This window comes from Callithrix jacchus, chromosome 11 (assembly GCF_049354715.1).
Source record: "Callithrix jacchus isolate 240 chromosome 11, calJac240_pri, whole genome shotgun sequence".
In the NCBI taxonomy this organism is placed as follows: Eukaryota; Metazoa; Chordata; class Mammalia; order Primates; family Cebidae; genus Callithrix; species Callithrix jacchus.
In genome coordinates, this window is record NC_133512.1 from 41,752,488 (window position 1) to 41,775,881 (window position 23,394).

Here is a 23,394-nt window from a genome sequence, read left to right on the forward strand (position 1 = left end):
GCACATGTACATGAAATCAAAGGTAAGTATAATCTTGAACATATTAGTGGAGTTCATAGAATCTGTTGCTTCTTGAATTCTATACACTTTACACCAGTCATCCTAGTATAACAGTCACAGCATCACCTTGGAAACTTGTTAAAATGTAAATTCTCAGGCCCAACCCTGGCCCTACTGAATCAGAATCCCTGGGGTAGCTGTGTTTTACAACAAGCTCTCTGGGTAATTCTTAGGCATATTAAGAAAGGAGAGCTTTAACATGCACTGATTATTAAATCTTTCTAGGCATATAAAACACAGAATAAGAGCATCCAAATCTTTACAGAAACAAATCAAATACATGTCTCCTGGTGCACAAAATAAGATCAAAGGAAAAATCTGGCAAGAAAGAGAGGAGATGGTAAACACAGTTAACACAGCAATGCTCTTAATAGTGGTATGGCACAATCATTCCTCAGGGATTCCATGTTCTCAAGAGAACATGTAATTATTTCACTTAGGAAAACAGACTATATATATCATTTTGTGGAAAATTACAAAATTACCTAGAAAATGATATTTAAAATGTTAGCTCAGTGATATACTTTAGGTTTCCATTTTTTAAAAAGTTTCCCAATTTCATTACCAAAAATAACTAAGGCTGAATTAAGAATGATGTTGACACGCACCCTTCCTGTGTTCCCTAGGGCCAGGTCACACTTGCCACAGATCTCACTAACTTTGGATTATTTAAATGCTGATTACCAAATGAGTGGTCTAAGAGCTCATGCCTCTTCTTTTTACTTCCTAGTACTCACTTCTTGAGTTGTTTTGTAATTTCAGGTCATACTGACCCTTAGCATCTGGGGCTAATGAATAAGAAAAACTCAAAGTAGCCAGTTTTACTACCTGTCAGTAGTTATTTCAAGAAGTCTAAAGGAAAAGGAGGTTGGTGTTAGTGGTTAAAATGTAAAATCAGAAGGATTTTAATAGTCCATATGCCACCTAGATGCCATTTCCCATAACAAGGGGTTTGTTGTTTCTTTTGTGACTGCATTTTAATAGTAAGATGGGGTGCTCATGAAGATGAGACTCAAACAATGATGTCTCAAGTTAAAAAAAAATTTGGTGAGAAACACTTGTTGGGTTATCTTTTAAATGACAAGAAAGCAAACTATGGTCGGGTAACTCATTTATGAATTGTTTGCTTTTCTGTAGTGGAAAAAATCTACCATCATCAAAGCAAATGTGAAATCTGTCCCATAGGTCTCTCTACCAGTTTTACAAATGGAGCCAGCTGTGGCCATTGAAGGGTGGGCCCCACTTCTCATTCTTGGCTCCTGGGTGCCATCTATGAGTTGGTAATACGGCTTGCAGGTTTGGTTCTGATGGATCACTTTGGGTATCATTGGGTGAGGCCTAGTTTTAGGACACTGCTATCTTATGACTACATCAAAAAAGACCCAACTCAGATCTGGTTGGAGAAAACACCAATTACTGAACTTCAAATGGCAATGGTGGCCATCATTGGCCTAGTGACTATTATAATTGCTGCTGAATACCTTAGTGTTCTGAAAAAGTAAAATATGACCTAAATACTTATGAACAAGATTCATTCATTTGAAGAATCTATATAGTCAATTAAAATTCATTGTGAAATGCTATTCAACATTTTTAAAAGAGCTATTACTTATGTAAAACCTTTATTTTCCAAATTTCCAAGATATCATTCAAAATAGATAAATTTAGGAACACATCAAAAAGAAAAGAAACATTTGGCTGGTATTAATTTAACTTTTCTGACATCATGATGCTTATGAATATAATAACAAAATAAGCATGTTATAATGTTCAAAATGTATAATTAAGTGTTCCTTTTTCTCCCTCACGAAACGACATAAATTTACGCCTAAAAAATAGCCTAGGACATTTTTGTATGCTGTAGGTATACAGATTGAGATCAGTTAAAACCTTTAGCATTCATTTTTTAGTGCCAGTTGTCATGGTAACCTAATCCTTATAAATACAATGAAAAGACAGTAAATGTGGAAACCTAAAAATAGCCATTCCCTTGGAAAATAGGAGAATGGCTGGGCCAAGTAACTAAAATCCAAAGTAAAAAGTCTAATTATTTCAGTAATTTTAAAGTCAGTTTTATGGTGCCTAAAAGCATGTCAACATAATATATATAGCATTTTGATAATCATTGTTATTAGAGCTAATCCTTGCAATTCAAAAACAGGCTCAATTTTACATAACTGCATTTTTTTCCCACTATCCCTAAGAAACAATAATCACTAGTTCATCTACCAATGAGAAGGGCCCAGGGGCCTAAGCAGGATTTCCGAGGCAACGCATATATGGCGTGTGTGCCTCCTCTCTCTCCGTGGTAACGTTGCCTCAATAAAACTTCCACAAATTAGCATCTTGCTGTTCCTCTCTAAACAGAGCCCAGTGACCTCCTCTGCCTCATCCCCTGCTCTGCCCCTCAAAGAGCTTCAGCAAAACACAGAAGCACAGCAGTGGCACGTGGATGAATACCTTTGTAAAAGAGAACCACGATCTTCTGAAAGGCTTTCATGAAATGGATGTTGTCGTAGCAGTATTCCTGAACTTTCTGGAGGAGGATCAACTCTGACTGGCCTTGGGAGCTGAACACAGCCAGCAGGGGAGCATATTGCTAGAACAGAAGTAGAAAGTAAAAGCCATTACTTACATGGGAGGTACAGGGCCTACACTGCTGAAACCATAACAATAACCTGGAGGGTTGCTTAGAAAAGATTCACTTTCAGGATTAGTACCTTCTTATCATCATATTGTGCCCAATGGGGTGAGGGGAACAGAACAGTAAGAACAAAGCAGTATGGTGGACCTGTGAGGGCCCTGGGAAGAAGATTCACACTCTTTCAACGGCAGAGCCACAGTCCATTAATGCAATGGAAGTATATCAGGATATGATCTCATTTTCACAATATCCCTTAGACAGAGTAGGCACAGCAATTATCTTTAACACAGGCAGATTCTCTTATTTGGTCTCTTAGAGGGTACAGGGAAAGAATCTTGATGAGCTGCCAGGATAAAAAGCATTCATTTAGAAATGCCCTTGACTTTCTGACATTGATGCACAGCCATTGTTTTTTCTGAGACTTACTCAGTTCAACACTTATCTCCTCCAAAGGGCCTTCCCTGATCAAAGTAACATGCACAGTTTACTCACTGCTATGTTCTCATGAACGCTGAGTGCAACCTTGAAAAATAATGGGAAGTATATGTTTAGCCTGAGTCTGAGGTAATTGTAGTTGGAACCCATTTGTCTTAATTAAGACAAATGTGGGCCAGGTGTGGTGGCTCACACCTGTAATCCCAACACTTTGGGAGGCTGAGGCAGAAGGATCACTTGAATCCAGGAATTCCACTTGAATCCAGGAGTTCAAGACCAGCCTGGGCAACACACTGAGCAAACATCTCTACCAAAAAATGAAGAAATTAGCCAGGTATGGTGGCAGGCACCTGTAATCGCAGATGCCTGGGAGGCTGAAGAGGGAAGATGGTTTAAGCTCAGGAGTTCAAAGATGAAGTGAGCCCAGGTCGTGCCACTGCACTCCAGCTGAGGCAACAGAGTGAGACTGTCTCAAAAAAAAAAAAAAAAAAAAAAAAAAGCCGCAGTTTGCCCTCAGCTGGGTCAGTTCCTTGCTAAGAGATGTTACCTTTAGGTGCTTCAGAGCCTGCTCTGCAACAAGTTCTTCCTTCTTGTTCCACTCAACAGCATTCATTATACAGGTCCACAGAAGACCAATCACAGCTGTTTCTGGAAGATCATTCCTCTTCATTTCTTCTTTAACATAAAGCACCACCTACATTTCACGGAAATGGGGTCAGAAAGTATCAGACAGATGGAGAGCTCCCAGCTCCCACCTAGCTGCCCAGTCAATCAAGGCTTTGTGGCAGCTGAGAAACAATCTGCTTCGTTTCTCCTTTCCTTGTCTGCATTCTCAGACTAGAAGAGGGAGAAAAAAATTTAATAATTTGTTCTCAAAGCAGATTTATTTTTAGCCCCAAAATTAATAGGCTTAGCTCTGGCCAGGAGCTGCTGGAGAGGATTTTTGTTTCCTCATAGAGAAACCCCTTTGAGTCTAGTAGAGTAAAGATACTTGAGCCAGTTTGACTTTTTTGAGATTTAAAGAAGGCAATAGAGTTGTGAACTTTTATCTCCATCCCTAAACTTTAAAACCTCTTGATAGATACCATCTTGGGTTTGTACAAGTCCATTCTCCAAAATTTATTCTTCAATGATTACTTTTGATGATCCTTATGCCCCATCGCAATGAAAAGTTATTTTGTGAATTAATTTTAAAGTGCAAGGTCAATTTTTTAATTTCATATATAACAATTCAGCAATATTTATGTCTCCAGTATACTACTTTGTGAGTAGTGGTAAACCTTTTTTTCCTCCCTTTTCTTTTTCAGTGGAAACACAATGCTTTCTTTACTTCTGGCCTGGAGTGCAGAAATGACAGCAGTGACTTGAGTAGCCTTCAAAAGCAGAAAGAGCTGGGCAGTCACAGTTCCTGCGTTGGCTGGAGGAAGCCACATAAAAGTGTGACATCAGGGCATCTACGAGCATCACAAGGCTTTTTGTTTTTGCTTTTTTTTCCTCATGGAAAGTAATGTGCAAGTTCTTGCTTGGAGAAATATGATTGAATATACTGCTAACCTTAATACCATGAGACATAAGAATATTTGTTATTCCAACACCCCCACCTGCTGGATACTATCAGTCCCACATTCTCCAGCCTTCAACCATGTGAGATGCCACGCAGGGCTTGGAGCATGGAAGAAGGTGGAGTGGGTCAGGCATTTTGGAGCAAGTGGAAAAAAAGAAAGGATTGTATATATTAATTTTTAACTGTTGTGTTAAAGATTGTAAAACTTCAAACAGAAAGCTTTCTCCAGGTACATTAAAAATTTAAAAAGATAATAGTCATAGCTTTCTGAACTATACTATGTAGCATGTGTATACTATAGTTATATGTATTATAAAAATACATGTATAACTGTGCATACATGTATTTTTGTATATGCATATTATAAAAAAACAGAGCTTTTACATTATAGGGAAACACTGCTATTGCGAGTGTCAGTGGGATTAAACAAGTCACTTATCCAACTATTCTTTTCCCATGATGTGAATTCAAACTTTCCCTTTCCAAATAAAAAGCCGACATGCTCATACACAGTGATGAACAAAAAATCCAGTGTTGATTCCAAATTTTACCGCAGGTTAGATAATCTGCAATCAAATGTAAAAACCACCATATACGGATAGTGGCTGGTCAAATCTATTCGACAGATGAAGTATTTTGATAATCATAGCCCAGTAAAATATAAAATAAGTCATTTGTGTGGCAATCACTTACTTTCTGGACCATCCTAGAATGTTAACAAAATAGATTCTGAATCAATACTTTGAAGCTTAGTTAATTTAAGTGGTAGGAACAAGTGGATAAAGTTTACAGTAGTAAGCACAGGGCAGTCTCTTTGAGGGAACCAAAGTCTTTGTTACACAGCCCACATAATTCCTCTTGTTCATGTATATCATGGTGATGTCTGCCCATGGTCTCCCACCTCCTTGATTGGGCATTCCTGAGAAAGACGCTCCTGGAGCTCCTTCTGCAGTTCCTTCCTGGTGCCCAGGGACTGCTGGACTCGGAGGAAGTCGGAAAGCTCCTTAAGACCTGCGTCAGTGAAGTATTTAGCAAAATGATCCACACTCTGTCTGTTAACTGGAAAGAGTTCCTGAAAGAGAAAAAGAGACAGCTATGTAAGAAGCCATTCAAATTTCAGGAATTATAAAGGACAAAAATCTTCATTTCGATTAGAATGTCTCATATTTGGAAGAAAAAAACAAGGACTGTTTTTCAAAATAACAAATTGCTGGTATATTTATTGAGCTAAACATCTTCTGAAATCAGGCAGTTTTACATAGAAAGAGAAAAAAAAAGCTGTGCAATTGAGATAAACTTGGACCTTACTATGGCAGTATTTAGAGGTGAGGCTTTTAAAGAGTTACTGGATTATAAGGGCTCTGCCCTCATGAATGGATTAATCCATTCATGGATTAGTGGGTTATCTTGGGAGGGGACCTGGTGGCTTTATAAGAAGAGGAAGGGAGACCTGAGCTAGGACACTCAGCTGATATCATCATGTGATACTCTGGGCCTCCTTGGGACTCTGCAGAGTCCCCATCAGAAAGAAGGCCCTCACCAGATGCAGCCCCTTGACATGGGACTTAACCTCCATAACTGTAAGAAATTAGTTCATTTTCTACATAAATAACCCAGGTTTTAGGTATTCTGCTATAAGTAATAAAAAATGTCTAAGACACCCACCCTACCAACTCGTTTATTATATAATTCTGATGGAAATTTTCAAAAAGAGCAATATACCATAGCTGCTCTCATATTTTCACCTCATTTCCATTTTACCCTACACAGTTTGGCAGAATCTCAGTAACACTTAGTCATGATCTAATCCTGGGTAAGTTCAACACCCATCTAAGAAATTAAGGTGATTTTCACAGCTCCCACATTTTTCAGACTGCTGCAGGGTCTAAAAAATACATCCAAGCTTTTGTATTGGTTAGACTTGCATATATACGGCCAATGGCTATGTGGTTCCAGGAAAAGCCTCAGTAGAAAGAGCTGTAATGGGTTTGCCACCACCTAAAGGAACACAGCTGGAGGGCTCCTTTGTCAGAATTCAAATTTCAATGTTCTATCATCCTATTAATTTCCCCTGTTGAGTCATATGTTTCAAAATCTCAGAAGAGAGTTGGTGGGAGCAGCTATCAAACACACATTCATAATAAAGCAAACATTTTATACCACACTGAAACTGCGTCACTGATATTTCCTCTGCTGGTCCAGATCTTCCAAATCTGCGGGGCAGGGAACTAATTTATTTTTATTGAGTTTTTTCTATGAATCAGAATGTACTGGCACTTTCCTCGTAATTGTGTAAATCGGACATTTTCCTAGTTTCAAAAAGGTTAAGCAGCTTGACCCAATTTATGTCGCCAAAAATATTTAAGAATAGAGCTGTGTGCCCCAAAGTCAATACTTATTCCATTATTCTGTGGTAGCACTCAATATTCCATTTAGGAAGAGTGTGATTGCAAAGTCTGATTTAAAGTTATGTCCAGAGCAATATGCCATTAAACATAATACTTGTAGTTCACTTAGGAACTACGTCCCCAGTTTTTGTTTTTGTTTTTTTTTTTTGAGGCAGAGTTTTACTCCATTGCCCAGGCTGGAGTGCAGGGGCACAATATCAGCCCACTGCAACCTCCGCTTCCTGAATTTAAGTGATTCTCCTGCCTCAACCTTCCAAGTAGCTGGGATTACAGGCACACACTACCACTGCTGGCTAATTTTTGCATTTTTAGTAGAGACGAGGTTTTACCACATTGGTCAGGCGGGTCTTGAACTCTAACCTCAATGATCAACCTGCCTCGGCCTCCCACAGTGCTGGGATTATAGGCGTGAGCCACCATGCCTGGCTCAAATTCTTAAGAATAGTATATAATACATTGAAAATTATTATCCAGATTAAGTTGAGGGGAAGCCAGTCTAAATCACACTGTGTCATTTTTTTGGCTTGGAACATGGTTTGTATTTTTTAGAGAAACTCTACCCTGGTACAAATCTCTATCATCTCATCCCTGGATTAAGGTCTCCCTGCTTTTGCTCTTGCTCCTGAGTCTATTCCTAAAGTGACAGCAAGAGTGGTCCTGTTGAAGCTCAAAAATCACATTACGCACCATTCTGCAGAGAATTTCCAAAAGCTTTCTCTCATTTGGAATACAAGCCAAAGCTCCAGATGATATGGGCCTTGTTATTTTTCTAGGCTGATCTTCTATTCTACACTTTTGCTCTCCCCACGAAGTCCCCAACAGCCAGCCCCCGTTCCCTTTGCCTGGAATGCTGTATGTGGAGATATTTAAACAGCTCACTTTGTACCACCCTCAAGTCTTTACACAAATGTCATCACAGAGGCCTTTCCACTACCAAAAATTACAGCCCACATTTGGAAGCTCTTTAACTCTTTGCTACTTAATATTGTTTTGTTTTGAGACGGAGTCTTGCTCTGTCTTCCAAGATGGAGTGAAATGGCACAATCTTGGCTCACTGCAACTTCTGCCTCCCAGGTTCAAGTGATTCTCCTGCCTCAGCCTCTGAAGTAGCTGGAATTACAGGTGTGTGCCACCACTCCTGGCTAATTTTTTGTATGTTTAGTAGAGACGAGTTTTCAACATGTTGGCCAGGCTGGTCTTGAAGTCCTGACCTCAAGTGATCCACCCACCTCGGCTTCCCAAAGTGCTGGGATTACCAACACACCCGGCCCCTACTTAATTTTTACCTTTATTATAATACATATTTTATGGGTTTTAGTTTATGGCCCATTCTCCTGAAATAGAATATAAGCTTCATGAAGGAAAGGGTCTATACGTTTGGTTCCTTTCAATCTCCCCAGCTCTTGGAATTTTCTGGCATATAATATGATCAATACACATTTAATGAATAAATAAAGGAAGAGAGCAATATCTTCAATTTCTTAATCACCACTCTCTTTGTCAATAATAAGGGTTGGCTTCTCCCATGCCCTCTCCTCTCTGAGTTGCTATAAATTGTTCTTTCTTCTGTATTATAATAGTGGGTGATAGCTAAAGTCTAGTAATACACTAATTTTCCTAAAATACAGTAGTTCAGAATGAAAGAGGATTTTGTTGTATATGTTCATGAAATAAAATTTCCTTCTTAACAGTGGAACTGGCTGGGCATGGTGGCTCACACCTGTAATCCAAGCACTTTGGAGGCCAAAGTGGGCAGATCACCTGAGGTCGGGAGTTCAAGACCAGCCTGACCAACATGGTGAAACCCAATCTTAAAAAAAAAAAAAAAAAAAAAGAAAGAGTGGAACTGACTCACTAGTTTCTCATTCTCTTGTTGATTCAACAACCATCGGGCAGGCATAGTGCATAGGAAACTAACCTGTCCTCGCCCAGTTTACATGTTTCTTGCAGAAACCATCATCTATATTTCATATGTATATAAACACACACATAGATACACATACACACACACACCCTAATAAAAACAGCTAAATGACATGTGTTTCCAAAAAGAAAATGAATTTTGTGAATGAAGTAATCTCATTAAGTTAACCAGCTATGGTTGTGAGTATATTTAAGAAAACTGCTTTAAGAAATAACTGGAAAGATTGTATCTTTGTTTCCAATCATCCACCTCCTCTCCTTCAAGAGGGTACTAAGAGAACGCCCTCCTTGCTATGTCTATCTGCAGAGGTGGAGAAGAAGCCTATTAGTGGACTGGATTTTCCTAGTCTGTTGCCAGACACGGCAGTAATCCATAGGTGAGTTTTTAAGGTACTTGAGAGGTTCAGTTCAGTCTCTGTGTTCCGGTACTCTGCCTTGAAGACAGAATGGCCCAGATGGGAGCTGCTCCTTAGCCTGGGTCCCTGAATTGAAAAGGCATGTGGAAATGAGCCAGTTTTAGCCAAGATAGAGCTAACCTACAGACAACCCACAGCCTCATGGACAAGAGATATGTTCCCTTTAATATGAATCTCCACCTTCCTCAGGAACCTATTCCCTTATCTTCTGCAAATTTTGCTTCTATTTATAGGGATTTGCACTAAGTCCACTAGAAAGCAGGTTCCATGAGGGCTAGGAACTTTTCTATCCAGTTCTCTATGGGCTTTGCAGCTTGTGGTACCATGCCCAGCAGAGTACGCATTCAGTAAATGTGTGAGGAATGAAAATTATTATGAACTAGAATCTAGACTTCTGTAAAGCTTATTTCCAGAGAAATCTTGCTTAAACTTTCATTTTTTAGCACACTATTAACACACATTTGCAATTAGTGCACTCTGCTACTCAAGACAGACACCACAAGTATTTGACGAAGTGAGACTGATGAAATTTTCATCATATTAAAACCTTAAAATGTCTAGAAAGTTATGGTTATAGGCTGGGTGCAGTGGCTCGCACCTGTAACCCTAGCACTCTGGGAGGTTGAGATGGGCGGATCACTTGAGGTCAGGCGTTTAAAAACCATCCTGGCCAACATGGTGAAATCTCATCTCTACTAAAAAAAAAACAAAAACTAGCTGAGTGTGGTGGCAAGCCTGTAATCCCAGCTACTCAGGAGGCTGAGGCAGGAGAATCATTTGAACCCAGAAGGCAGAGGTTGCAGTGAGTGAGACTGTGCCACTGCACTCCAGCCTGGGTGACAGAGAGAGACTGCGTCTCAAAACATAGAAGTTATGACCATAAAATTAAGTCTTAATTCTGATGAAATGCTAATACTATGTCAGCGAACTCCCAAATTTGAAAGCCTAAGATTCTTTAATTTTATTGTGCCACTTGCTGACACAATAAATATTAAAATGAAATTAGTTTCTACTACCAATTACACAGAAATAAAAGAAACAGTGCTTCAAGCTGACACAGATCCAGGGATCTTATTCATACACTACATTGCAGGCATTGCTTATGCTCCAAGAAAGGTATCATACATACAACCCTTTGACCAAAAAACACTTACGAGCAGCCTCTTGTCTAAGTTGGCTTTTCTCAAAGACGAGGTAACAGAGTTGGCATCTTTTTCTGCCATCCATGCTTTAAAAAGCTTGACAGCAAATGAGGCTGCAATGCCTGTTCAAAAACGAAAGAGAATTCCTTTTATGAACAAAACCAATTGTGATGTTGTGCAAAGCAATCAGGTTTCCTGAAATGCGTAAATAACTAAAAGACTAAATTTGGTACAAAGGAAAAGTCAATAGACCTCTAGGCAAAGTTCCCCTCATTACTGAAAATAGAACATTTTCAAGAAAAGGAAAAGAAATTAAACTATTTTTAAACTTGGACTCCTTTAATCCAACCACCATGGTCCAACTGTAAGTTTATTTTATTTTACCTTGGTCAAAAACACCCAGTATCTCCGGGGTTATTGCCTTTATTTCACCCTCTAGTTCATAAGTATTTCATGTTTATAACAGCGACCTTGAGGCACAAGAAAGTAAATTAGTAGACACAAAACTGCAATGTCAACCTTTATCACTAATTTGCTAATAAAGGATGCTAGTACAAGAACACTGAGAGTGATAGATATAATAATTATTGCTACAAATAGACAAACATGCATCATTTACCTTAGTTTTGCTTTTTATAAAAAGCATTTTATTTATTATTATTATTTTTTTGAGATGGAGTCTCACTCTGTTGCCCATTCTGGAGGGCATTGGCATGATCTTGGCTCACTGCAACCTCCGTCTCCCAGGTTCAAGTGATTCTCTTGTCTCAGCCTCCCAGGTAGTTGGGATTACAGGCATGCACCATCAAACCCAGCTAATTTTTGTACTTTTAGTAGAGACAGGGTTTCACCATGTAGGCCAGGCTAGTCCTGAACCCCTGACCTCAGGTGATCCACCCACCTTGGCCTCCGAAAGTGCTGGGATTACAGCCATAAGCCATTGTGCCCCGCCATAAAAAGCATTTTAAAATATTCCTGAGTTAAGCTATAAAAATATCAAGGCTGTTTCAAGTGAAACTTTTCTGAATTTTAAAAAATGGTTATTAAGCTAGTTATCTTAAATCAGGAAACCATCCAATCACATGTTCATATGTACATTATCACTTATTTCCAAATAGAAATAACCAGATCACAAGAAGACAGTTCTTTGAGCACTTCAAATTTCTAAATTTAGGGTATGATTATTTAATGAAGAGTTAAGATATAGTTGAAAAATTGAACTGAATTTTCTAAACTGAAGGTTCCACTTTGTTGGTGGCCTAAGCAGCCTCTATTCTCTTTACCTTTTTCCTAAGAGAAGTCCCATTTTATCCAGGCCGGGTGACTATTGGTTACTGTAAGTCCTAGTACCACCTCTTTCTGATGATTAATTTAGTGACCTCACTTAACCTCATCTGCCCAAGGCACCCTCCTTGCAATTGCTACAGACCTGCACTGGTTATGCAGTCTGTGGCAGCCAATCAGCTGAAGGAAAGATAAATCATCCTATGTTCAGGAGATGTGTTCCTCCACTGAACCTGAACCAGGAAGAATCTTCCATAAGTGTACCAACAGACATTTTACAACACCGAGAGGGGGGCACCATCCTTGGGATGAAGTTAATGCTCTGAATGATAACAGAAGAAAATACCTGAGTCCTGAGTAATATAACTGTTCAGCCTGAAGTCTGTCCTAATTTTCAATTTATTGTTACATAAGAAATACATCCTTATATATTAATTTGACCCAGGTCTTCTAGTAACTGGAAGGTAATTGCCCTATCAATCAGATAGCCACCAACTAAACCTGATTTTCTTCTCTTGAATAAGCAGAGAAACTAAGTTTAAAAAAAATGGCTATGACAATAAGACATGCATTACACGTAAACTGAAAGTTTATGTTAAACAACTTTTTAAAATGAATTTTTAGCATTATCATTCGCTCATAAAACCAATATAGTTTGGGAGGCTGAGGTGGGTGGATCACGAGGTCAGGAGTTCCATACCAGTCTGGCCAACATAGTGTAATCCTGTCTCTACCAAAAATATAAAATTAGCTGGGCGTGGTGGCAGGCACCTGTAATTACAGCTACTCGGGAGGCTGAGGCAGGAGAATCGTTTAAACCCCAGAGGCAGAGGGTACAGTGAGCTGAAATCACCCCATTGCACTCCAGCCTGGGTGACAAGAGCAAGACTCTGTCTCAAAAACAACAACAAAAAACCCAATATAAATTTTAATATAAATTAACACTAGGCTGTAATCTGTACTGTAACTAAAGAAAAAGTATGCTTGAAATTAGGAGTCTAAAATTGAGATTTAACTTTCTTTATAGTTACTCCTCTACTGAATAGAATAATCCCATCTCACCTGGCCATTTATTGGATGGGGAGTTGGGGAAAAGTATAATTTCTTAATCATTTTCTTTCTCTCTCTTTTTATTTTAGATGGTCTTTCTCTGTTGCCCAGGCTGCAGTAAGATGATGCGATCACAGCTCACTGTAGCCTCAAACACCTGGGCTCAAGCAATCCTCTTGTCTCAGTCTGTCGAGCAGCTGGGATTGCACAGATGTGCCAACACACCTGTCTAGTTCTTTTTTTTTTTGTAGAGAAAAGAGTCTTGCTATGTTGTCCAGACTGGTCTCAAACTCCTGTCCTCAAGCAATCTTCTTACCCCAGCTTCCAAAACTGTTAGGATTACAGTCATGAGTCACCATATCCAGTCTATTTCTTAATCCTTTTTCAATTAGGAAGCAACAGTTTAAACCTCTGGTTTCTAAAAGATGGTAGAGTTTAAGGAAAAGCCATATGACAGAGGCACTATGTAACTTCCATAGCAAAGTTATTTTTCTCCTCATCATGCAGCCAATATTTTACTGTAATACTTTCTAGACATACAGAAAAGCTGAACAAATTGAACAATGAACACTCATATGCCTACCATCTAGTTTCTACAACTAATATTTTGCCATATTTGCTTTATCACATATCTATCCATTTAATAATGTAATTTTTGGATATATCATAAAGGAAGTTACAGACATCACTTAGGTTTTAAAAAGAACTAGAAAGGCAATCATTTTCTGTTATGTTGGCTAGGATAATATAAAAATAATTAATAATTAACATTTATATTTTATGTTGATTTTCTGTGTGTAAAATGGCAAATAGCAAAAATAAGATGTGTGTTGTACTGTGAATTTTCTTCAGGGAAATACTTTAAAATGTCATAATACTAATAACATCCAACAATTACAGAGTCTGAATTGTCATAAATTTGAGTGATTTTTAAGCTAAAAACTAGAGAGAGTCTCTGAATAAGACCAATTGACTCTCAATTTACTATTCTTTTCTTAGCTACAAGAAAACTATAACCCCTTTCTTCAACTACAGGCATGAATGAGGCTAGGGCTTCATATACGTAGGAGGAAAACTTTTTAAGTTCTCAGAAGAAACAGACATTCTCACAAAAGCTCTTTTAATTTATTATTAAGGAAAAATAACTGTGTTTTGTGCTGCACTGTAATTTGACTATCATTATCCTCCTACAAGTAAACAGCCCCACTTTTGTTTTATTCTATAACCAAATCATAGTATGCATGCCTATCCAACTCTTTTATTGCCTTAAAATTAAAACAAGACTCCTTCCAATGCAGCAGACTTAAAACTGTTTTCTAAAACTGAGACAATGTATATCTTAAAAAGTGCAATCAAAATGAATATGTGAGCATCAGTTCCCCTAGACCTTGAGAGGGGGATATTTTTGGTTGTTATAACAGCGGGGACAGTTAAAGGCTGCCATTTTGTGTCAAAAAGCAAAAAGATTAGATGTCTCACAAAGAACAAAATATTCTTCCAAAATGAAGAACTGTCCTAACCTAATATGCCAGGAGCATCTAAGTTGAGAGAAATTATTTAGACCAGGTCAATTGCAGAGTATTTGACCTAGGCATCAAGTCTTCCATATGAGATTTTAATTTGCTATTAGTCTTTCTTAATATGTCTTTATACAGGTATGCATACTTTTTCCTTCAAATTTCCTACAATTAACATGTCCACTCCTTTTATTATTTGAAAGGCAATATACACACATCCACAGATATTCTCTTGTGTGAAGAATGAGTAGTAGAGGATACCAAAAAGAGCCACTGGCATTTTCTATCTGTGGCTTGATTTTTCTTTTGTTGTCTGATAGGCAAGAAAACAGGAGCCTCCTTACCTTCTTTGACTAAGCTGTCAGTGAAGAGACTGGTGAGGATGGTGGCGGGCAGGGTGCCGTTGCCCAGCAGAATTCCTGACAGCATCGCCAACTTTGTCTGCTCTGTTTCGGAAAAGGCTTTAAGGAAAAGGAGAAGCTGTGGGTCAAAAAAAAACAAACAAAATGAAATCATATCTATGAAGCAAAGGACTGAAGTTGGAAGATAAACAGTGTGAACATCCATGGCTAAGTGGCACACACACAATAGGTCATATGCAAAGCATAATTTCAATTCATGATAAACTGGATGCTGTGGAAAGTTTGAGCAGGCAGAGTTCCTCTCTTCTCAGTTCATTTGTTCACAGCTGTAGATAACATTCACGGGAAGGAAAAGAGATACTTGGATGACATGTAAACAGATGGATTTACGTTTGACTATGTGCATGCAAAAGGGTTAAGTATACACAATGGATATGTTTTCTGAAATGTATTGTTTTTCAATTTTTCTACTTCTTTGGGTGACTACCTCTTCCCCTGATACATGTACCCATTTTCTCTGAATAGAATTTTTGCAGCAAAAACATGCAAAAAACAGCCCCACAAAAACAAAGAACCAGGAAAGAGTTGATGTTAAGCTTTGACATTTAATATATACTATTCTGAGCTCACAGAACACAATAGTCTTCAAAACAAGACTGCTGGGGGAGAAAGGGGTTTTCTAGGTTCTTGATTTTTTTTTTGGTAAACTTTTAGACTCTCTTGCCTCAAGAGGCAAGGACCTGAAAAAGTAGCAACCCTAGAATGTTTGAATGTAAGCTAAAGGCAAACAAAACATAAAACTCACTTCTTGTATTATATTCTAAGAGTTTGGAATTTAAACTGTGGGATGCCCTTCTCTTTCCTAACTGTCCTCTGCTTTGTGCTTTGACTACATTCTACAGTTACTTTCTCCATTTCACCAGTTACTAACTAGGGCTTGCCATGGAAATTCCTCAGAGGCCACTATCACTACAGAGGCCTTGCAGATTTTCCATTAGTTTGCACCAATGCAGAAATCACTGGCATTGATAAAACAAGTGTCTCCATCCTAATGACATAATATTCCACTAACTGTGTAGGAGGTAAGAAAATATTAATTTACTATGCCCCAACAATTGAAGAATTATTGTATTATAGACTATTTACATTATGTGTAAGTGACAGAACTGAAACCAAACCAGTCCATTTGATTCTCAATTTATACCTATTAGATTCTCAACAAATTAAAAAGAAGTTACTATCTAAGTAAGTCCCAGGGAGTGAGGGAATGAGGGTTTCAAAGGCTTAAGTTCCAAGGAGCACCAAGAATGGGGAAGAGTGAAAGAACTATGATAACATAGAGAGTTCATGTCAATTTGTCCTTTTCCTCCATTATAAAAATAAACATCATTTAAATGAGAATTAAAAATAACCTCTAAAATAAATTTTCACACCACTTCTTTAAGCTCACGAATGTAATCATATTCATTTAAAATATACTTAATCACATAGAAATGGTAGAAAAATTAGATCATCTTAAAAATAATAACCACATTGCCCAATTATATTAATCAACATTAATACAATAAAAACACAATTTAATCAACATCAAAACATAATTACATGTATACACACATACTGTTTTTTATTGCATCATATGCTGATGATAGCTAAAGCTTGTTTAGTGGACCAGACACTCTACTGATCAATTTATGTGTATTAATACCTACAACAGGCTCAATCTCCAATTATAAAACATTAAGGTACAAAGACATTAACTAATTTGCCCAAGGTCAAACTACTACCAAATGGTTGCTTTGCACCTTGCGTTTTCCATTTAATTTGTCATGCACGTTTTCCCTTATTAATACATGGAGTTATGCCTCATTATTTAAAAGACTGCATAGTATTCTATTGTACTGATAGACTGTAATTTAATTATCTAATCTTCCTCTCCCACCAACGAACATTTAGGCTATTTTTCAATACTTGGGTGACATCTTTATACATATAGCTTTATATATCCATGGAAATAGATTCTCATCAATCCATGATGGCTGGGTCATGGGTCATGTAAGAAAAATTTCTTTTAATGACTATTGCCAAATTGCTCCTCCATATTATACATGGAACCACTTTGAATGGGGTGGGGCAGGGAAGGGGAGAAGTGGGGAGAGTAAATAAATAGGAAAGAAGTATATGTTACGCTAACTTTTTTACTTTAGATAGATATCTAAAATTAGAAACAATGACAAATCTGGAAAAAGTAAATGTAGTAGGTTCTGTATATAAATATAGGAGTTACCAACTGGAAGAGGGAACATGCAATTACTCAAAAGAGGCCATCTTTTAAGGAGGTGCTACTGCTGATTTGACTAGAGACCAATTACTACACTGAGCCCCTTATGTGTTATCTCATATAATTCCCACATCAACCATGAGGTATGCCTCTTATTATAGCTATTTCACTGATAAGAAAGAGCACTGAGATTTACACCCATATACTCTTATCTCCAAAGATATGTTTTTATTCCCTTTGATACAAAAAAAATCAAAGAATTTTACCGAACATTAGCTGCTGTGCTATGTTTTTTCACAGGCTTTAACTACTTAAATCACTTTATCTTGATTCTAGTTTTAATTTTAATTTTTTTTTTTGAGATGGAGTTTCGCTGTTGTTACCCAGACTGGGGTGCAATGGCATGATCTTGACTCACCGCAACCTCCGCCTTCTGGGTTCAAGCAATTCTCCTGCCTCAGCCTCCCCAGTAGCTGGGACTATAGGCACGCACCACCATGCCCAGCTAATTTTCATATTTTTAGTAGAGACGGGGTTTCATCTCATTGACCAGGATGGTCTCGATCTCTTGACCTCATGATCCACCCGTCTCAGCCTCCCAAGGTGCTGGGATTATAGGCGTGAGCCACGGCGCCCGGCTTCATTTTAATTTTTAACCTCTGCAAGGTCAGATATTATAGTCCATAGAACTATTCTTACTGAACAAAGCACACTGTCTTACATTAAATATTAACGGAAAAAGTCCAGAATAATTACATATTTCTTCCTATGGCTATTAAATTATGATCTTTCATACTCATCTATTTACTAAACATTTATTACAAACACTATGTTTTTCACATTCATGTTACTATGTATATGGCACTTTGGAGTATCATTGTACATGTAAAGTTTTTAGCCCCTTCCATTTCATCACTATAAAACAGATAGGCATTATATCTGAATTTTACCTTTTTCATTTCATCTTCAAATGCCTTTTCCAAATACTTATATCTCCTGATGAGTTTATTGAAGACCTAAATATAAAACAGAACCATAAAATACTAGGTCAACCAAAAAGGCATAGGAGGTATAGAAACTCACCATATTGACACCATAGATCTACATTAATAAATATGTATAGTTAAACATTCACACACTGTACTATGAGAACTATAAGCATTTCAAAGATGTTACCATGACCTAGGAGGAAAAAATAAAATCAAAATGCACATGTAGGAGAAAACAAATTCATTCAAGAATATAACAGGTGGGAAAAAAAAAACTTTGATGAAAATAAATGTGATTTTCAAACTGTGAGATGCAGAGATTGAAAATCACTGAAATGAAGCTGTTAAAGATATAATCACGATCCAAGATGGCTGATAACTAGCAGCTCAGGATTGTAGCTCCCAGTGAAAGCGCAGAGAACGAGAGGACACCACACTTTCTGAAGAATTTTTGTTGCTCACGGACCAGGAGAGTCCCAGTGGAGGAGCCCCATGGGTTACCAGCGTGACTCTTGTGGCTGGCATGGCGGTTCACGGTGCAGAGTAAACAGGACTGTGTCCCCTTTTGGCCGATGTTTGGAGCCCCAGGAAGGCAGAGTCGCCTATTCAGCTGATTGAAGGATGGATTCAAGAAGGAAGCCAGACCAGAAATTCCCAGGCAGAAAAACACCATCAATCTTAACACCACTGTTTTAGCTGCGCAGTGGGTTGCTCAGATTCCGGCACTGGGAATCAACTAATTGGACGTCCACTCAGAAACCTAATTAGAAAGTCAGTAGTTACAAAGACGACAAATGGATAAATTTATAACGAAGGGAAGAAACCAGCCTAAAAAGGCTGAGAATACCCAAAATCAGAACGCCTCTCCCTCTACAGGGGATGACAGTTCCTCAACAGCAACAGAATAAGGCCTGATGGAGAACAAGTGTGTTCTATTAACAGAAGTAGGCTTCAAAAGGTGGATGATAAGAAACTTCTGGGAGTTAAAAGAACTTGTTCTAACCCAATGCAAAGAAACTAAAAACTTTGAAAAAAGGTTTGATGAAATGCTAACGAGAATAGACAATATAGAGAGGAATATAAGTGAATTAATGGAGTTGAAAAACACAACAGGAGAACTTTGCAAAGTATGCACAAGTTTTAACAGCTGAATTGATCAAGCAGAAGAAAGGATATCAGAGGTCGAAGACCAACTTAATGAAATGAAACGAGAAGACAAGATTAGAGAAGAAAAAGTAAAAAGAATGAGCAAAGTCTCTAAGAAATATGGGACTATGTGAAAAGACCTAATTTACATTTGATAGGAGTATCTGAATGCAACAAAGAGAATGAATCCAAGCTGGAAAATAGTCTTCAAGATTATTCAGGAAAACTTTTCCAACCTAGCAAGGCAGGACAATATTCAACTCCAGGTAATACAGAGAATACCACAAAGATATTCCTCAAGAAGAGCAACCCCAAGGCACATACTCATTAGATTCACAACGGTTGAAATGAAGGAGAAAATACTAAAGGCAGCCAGAGAGAAAGGTCAGGTTACCCACAAAGGGAAGCCTATCATACTCACAGCAGATCTCTCAGCAGAAACCCTACAAGCCAGAAGAGAGTGGGGGCCAATATTCAACATCCTTAAAGAAAAGAACTTTCAATCCAGAATTTCATATCCAGCCAAACTAAGCTTCACAAGCGAAGGAAAAATAAAATCCTCTGTGAACAAGCAAGTACTCAGAGATTTCATCACCACCAGGCCTGCTTTACAAGAGCTTCTGAAAGAAGCATTACACATAGAAAGGAATAACCAGTATTAGCCTTTCCAAAAATATACCAAAAAGTAAAGAGCACCAACATAATGAAGAATTTACGTCAACTAATGGGCAAAACAGCCAGCTAACATCAAATGGCAGTAATAAACTCACATATATTATTATTAATCCTAAATTTAAATCAACTAAATCCCCCAATCAAGACACAGCCAAAACCCATCGGTATGCTGCATCCAAACCCATTTCACATGCAAGGATACACAAAGACTCAAAACAAAAGGATGAAGAAATATTTACTAACCAAATGGAGAGTAAAAATAAATAAATAAATAAAAATCAGGAGTTGCAATTCTCACCTCTGATAAAATAGATTTTAAAGCAACAAAGATCAAAAGAGGTAAAGAAGGTCATTACATATTGGTAAAAGGATCGATGCAACAGAAAGAGCTAATGATCCTAAATATATACGCACCCAATACAGGAACACCCAGATACATAAGACTTATAAGGAGACTTGTACTCCCACACAATAATAGTGGGAGACTTTAACATCAATATTAGATAGATCAACAAGACAGAAAATTAACAAGAATATCCAGGACTTGAACTCAGATCCAGAACAAGTAAACTTAATAAACATTTATAGAACTCTCCACTTTAAATACACAAAATATACACTCTTATCAGTACCATATCACACCTACTCACAGGTTTAAATGAAAATATTGGTTGGCTGCTTGTTTGTTATTTTCTTCCCTCATTTTTTCCTGTCTCCATTATTAAGCACAATTATTGGCATAAAAGAGGTTTTCAATACCCATTTTTAGACTGCATTCTAGCCAGGGCAATAAAGCAACACTCCTGTTCTCTCTCCCTCTTCCTCTCCTTCATTTTTTTTTCTTTCTTTTTCTTTTTTTCAAAAAAAAAAAAAGATATAATCACTTAGATAACGATGCGATGGAGAGGAGAGCCAAGTGCAGGACAGATTCCACTTAGGTGGACAACAAACATGCTTCTAGCAGATGAGCAAAAAATGTTACTATTTACTGGCAATACAGGATGGCTGTCCCCCATAACTCTGTTAGAACTCTAAAGCAGGGTTTGCAACTGTATCAGCAGGATTTTAGACAGTTTTGTAAGTGGAATGATGTTTTTATTTAAATGGGGATTTTGCAAATATTGGTTATTTTAATAACTCTGGAAATACTTTCTTAACCTAGTTTCTAATTCTCCTGCCTCAGCTTCCCAAGTAGCTGGGATTGTAGGTGCCTGCCACCATACCTGGCTAATTTTTGTATTTTTTAGTAGAGACAGGATTTCACCACGTTGGCTAGGCTAGTCTCAAACTCCTGACTTCAAGTGATCCGCCTGCCTTAGCCTCCTTAAGTGCTGGGATTACAGGTGTGAGCCATGCCAGCAGGCCTATTCTTGCAGTTTTAATGCCCATTCTTTTCGTATGTTTAAAAGCTATCTAAGACTCCTATTTAAAAAGTGAGTGGGCTATAGAGATTCTGTAGTGTTTTCCTCAATCCTCTTCAATGCTTCAAGGGCAATCTCTCAAATAAGCTCTACCTGAGCATAGTTTCGGATGGTTTCATGATCTTCATTTGCTGAAAACACACAGTGGTTGGTCATCTTGGTCTTGTCACCATCATCTATGCGTGTTCCTCCAGGGGCTGAAAAGAGAAGGTAATCATAGTTAGGATAATACTGAAATTGAGAACAGCATTTGCAGAACAGATCAATTCCGGCAAATGAAAGAAAATAATGAAAGTACATATGAAATGTAAGAGTCACATAAAATTTCAAAGAATGACACACATGAGTAGATGTACACATATTGCTATATATTTTTTCCTTTTTTTTTTTTGAGACAGGGTTTCACTCTGTCATTAAGACTTGAGTGCAGTGGTGCAATTATGGCTGACTGCAGTCTTGACCTCTGGGGTGCTCAAGTGATCCTCTCACCTTAGCCTCCCAAGTAGCTGGGACCACAGGTGTGTGCCAACATGCCTACCTATTTTTTTGTAATTTTTGTAGAGACACCGTTTTCCTATGTTGCCCAGGCTGGTCTTTAACTACTGGGCTCAAGTGATCCTACTGCCTCAGCATCCCAAAGTGCTGGGATTACAGGCGTTAGCCACTGTACTTGGCCTTGTGTACTTCATGTTTCCAATATAATACAAATTAGTTGTTTCATTTCATACTCCCACCATAGTGTCCTTCATTTTTGTTCCACATCCTTGCCTTCACTACATCTTATCACTGTAAGTCTGGATCTTTCCAAAGTATATTCTTAATCATGGAAGCTAAAGAACAACCTTTATTCAGTAAATTTTATTTCATTATTCTCAATGCAACACCAGATACTTCCCACTCCAGGACATAGTTCTTTCTTCAGGCTTGCTAACATTTTGCAAGTATTTTGCAGATACTCTATGCTATAGAACTGACCAGACATGACTCATACATCTTTTTGCTTTCTACTTGGGTGGCTATTACCATTGCTCCCTCCTTCACTAACCCAGTTATCCATGCCTGGTTGAGTAGCATGGACTCCAATCCTTGCTATTTGTATTTGACAGCCCAGCTGCTATGTTGGCTAGGAGACAGTATTTTAATCTCTCTCTTTTTTTTTTCTCCATGGACTTAATAGACTAGAACCAAAGAATGCCTTTTTCTTTATTTAATTAACTTTCCATATTCAAAAGTTCCTCCTCTAAGTTTCAATGATAGCCATTAGAAACCTTAGTTGATTAGAAGAGCAGAATGAGAACATTAAGAATTTCTGTTTTCTAATTTTACTTTGTTGTAATTAAGTTAGAAGCTTTAAGCAGGCCAAATTAGATTAGTATCTTTCAAATATACAACAAATGTTTGCAGTATATATACGTATAAGTGTTTGCAGCGTATATACGTACAAGTGTTTGCAGTGTATATACTTACACCAGGTGCTGTGCTAGGCACCAAGTATACAACGGTCAAAGTTGAAAAGACAAACACTCTTTACTCATTAGCTACTCCCTTTATGTTTGTATATTGGTGTATAACCACCTTGATTTAACTTGTGATTTCAGGATCTCTGGATTAAAAGGGCAACCCACAGTCACCTTTGTTAGCAGATACAGGCAAATGAGAATTCAAGTGAGTTATACTTTTCTTAGCTTATCATCCCCTCTATGAGCTTCAGACTCCAGCATACAGTTTTGTAAGTAAATTAGTTTTCGGAGAAGTCAGCTTCTTCAGGAGTCTCTTTTCACTCAATTAATTTATGCATGAGACTTAATTAGCCCTTTTAAATGAATACAACCACCTGGAACAAACTTTTATTAAGATAATCATCTTCTAAAAATTCTGGTGTAATTATTGCTATTGCTTTTGATAGAAATTACGTAACTGAAAAGTTTGATTTTGAAACTGCAGACTTTTGAGTTGAGAGGTATGTTTTTAAAGTTACATTAACAAAATAAAACACTTATTACACATTAATAATATTGCTACAGCTTGAATTAAATTTTTTTTCACTTATATTGGGACCAAGTATTGTTTGCATTCCTAA

The 23,394-nt window shown here is 37.8% G+C and overlaps 1 protein-coding gene across 3 annotated transcripts in view; it reads right to left on the reverse strand.

Moving 5' to 3' along the window:
• BZW2 (basic leucine zipper and W2 domains 2) overlaps window positions 1-23,394 on the reverse strand; it is a 65,551-nt gene that overhangs the window by 4,918 nt on the left and 37,239 nt on the right. For all 3 annotated transcript variants that reach the window (XM_035253712.3, XM_002751537.7, XM_009002317.4), the window contains exons 4-10: window positions 21,408-21,511; window positions 18,034-18,099; window positions 14,788-14,923; window positions 10,605-10,714; window positions 5,605-5,775; window positions 3,687-3,833; window positions 2,521-2,659 (exon numbers count right to left, since the gene is read on the reverse strand). In XM_035253712.3, the coding sequence (XP_035109603.1) occupies window positions 2,521-2,659; window positions 3,687-3,833; window positions 5,605-5,775; window positions 10,605-10,714; window positions 14,788-14,923; window positions 18,034-18,099; window positions 21,408-21,511 (873 nt within the window). The remainder of the gene's footprint in view (window positions 1-2,520; window positions 2,660-3,686; window positions 3,834-5,604; window positions 5,776-10,604; window positions 10,715-14,787; window positions 14,924-18,033; window positions 18,100-21,407; window positions 21,512-23,394) is intronic.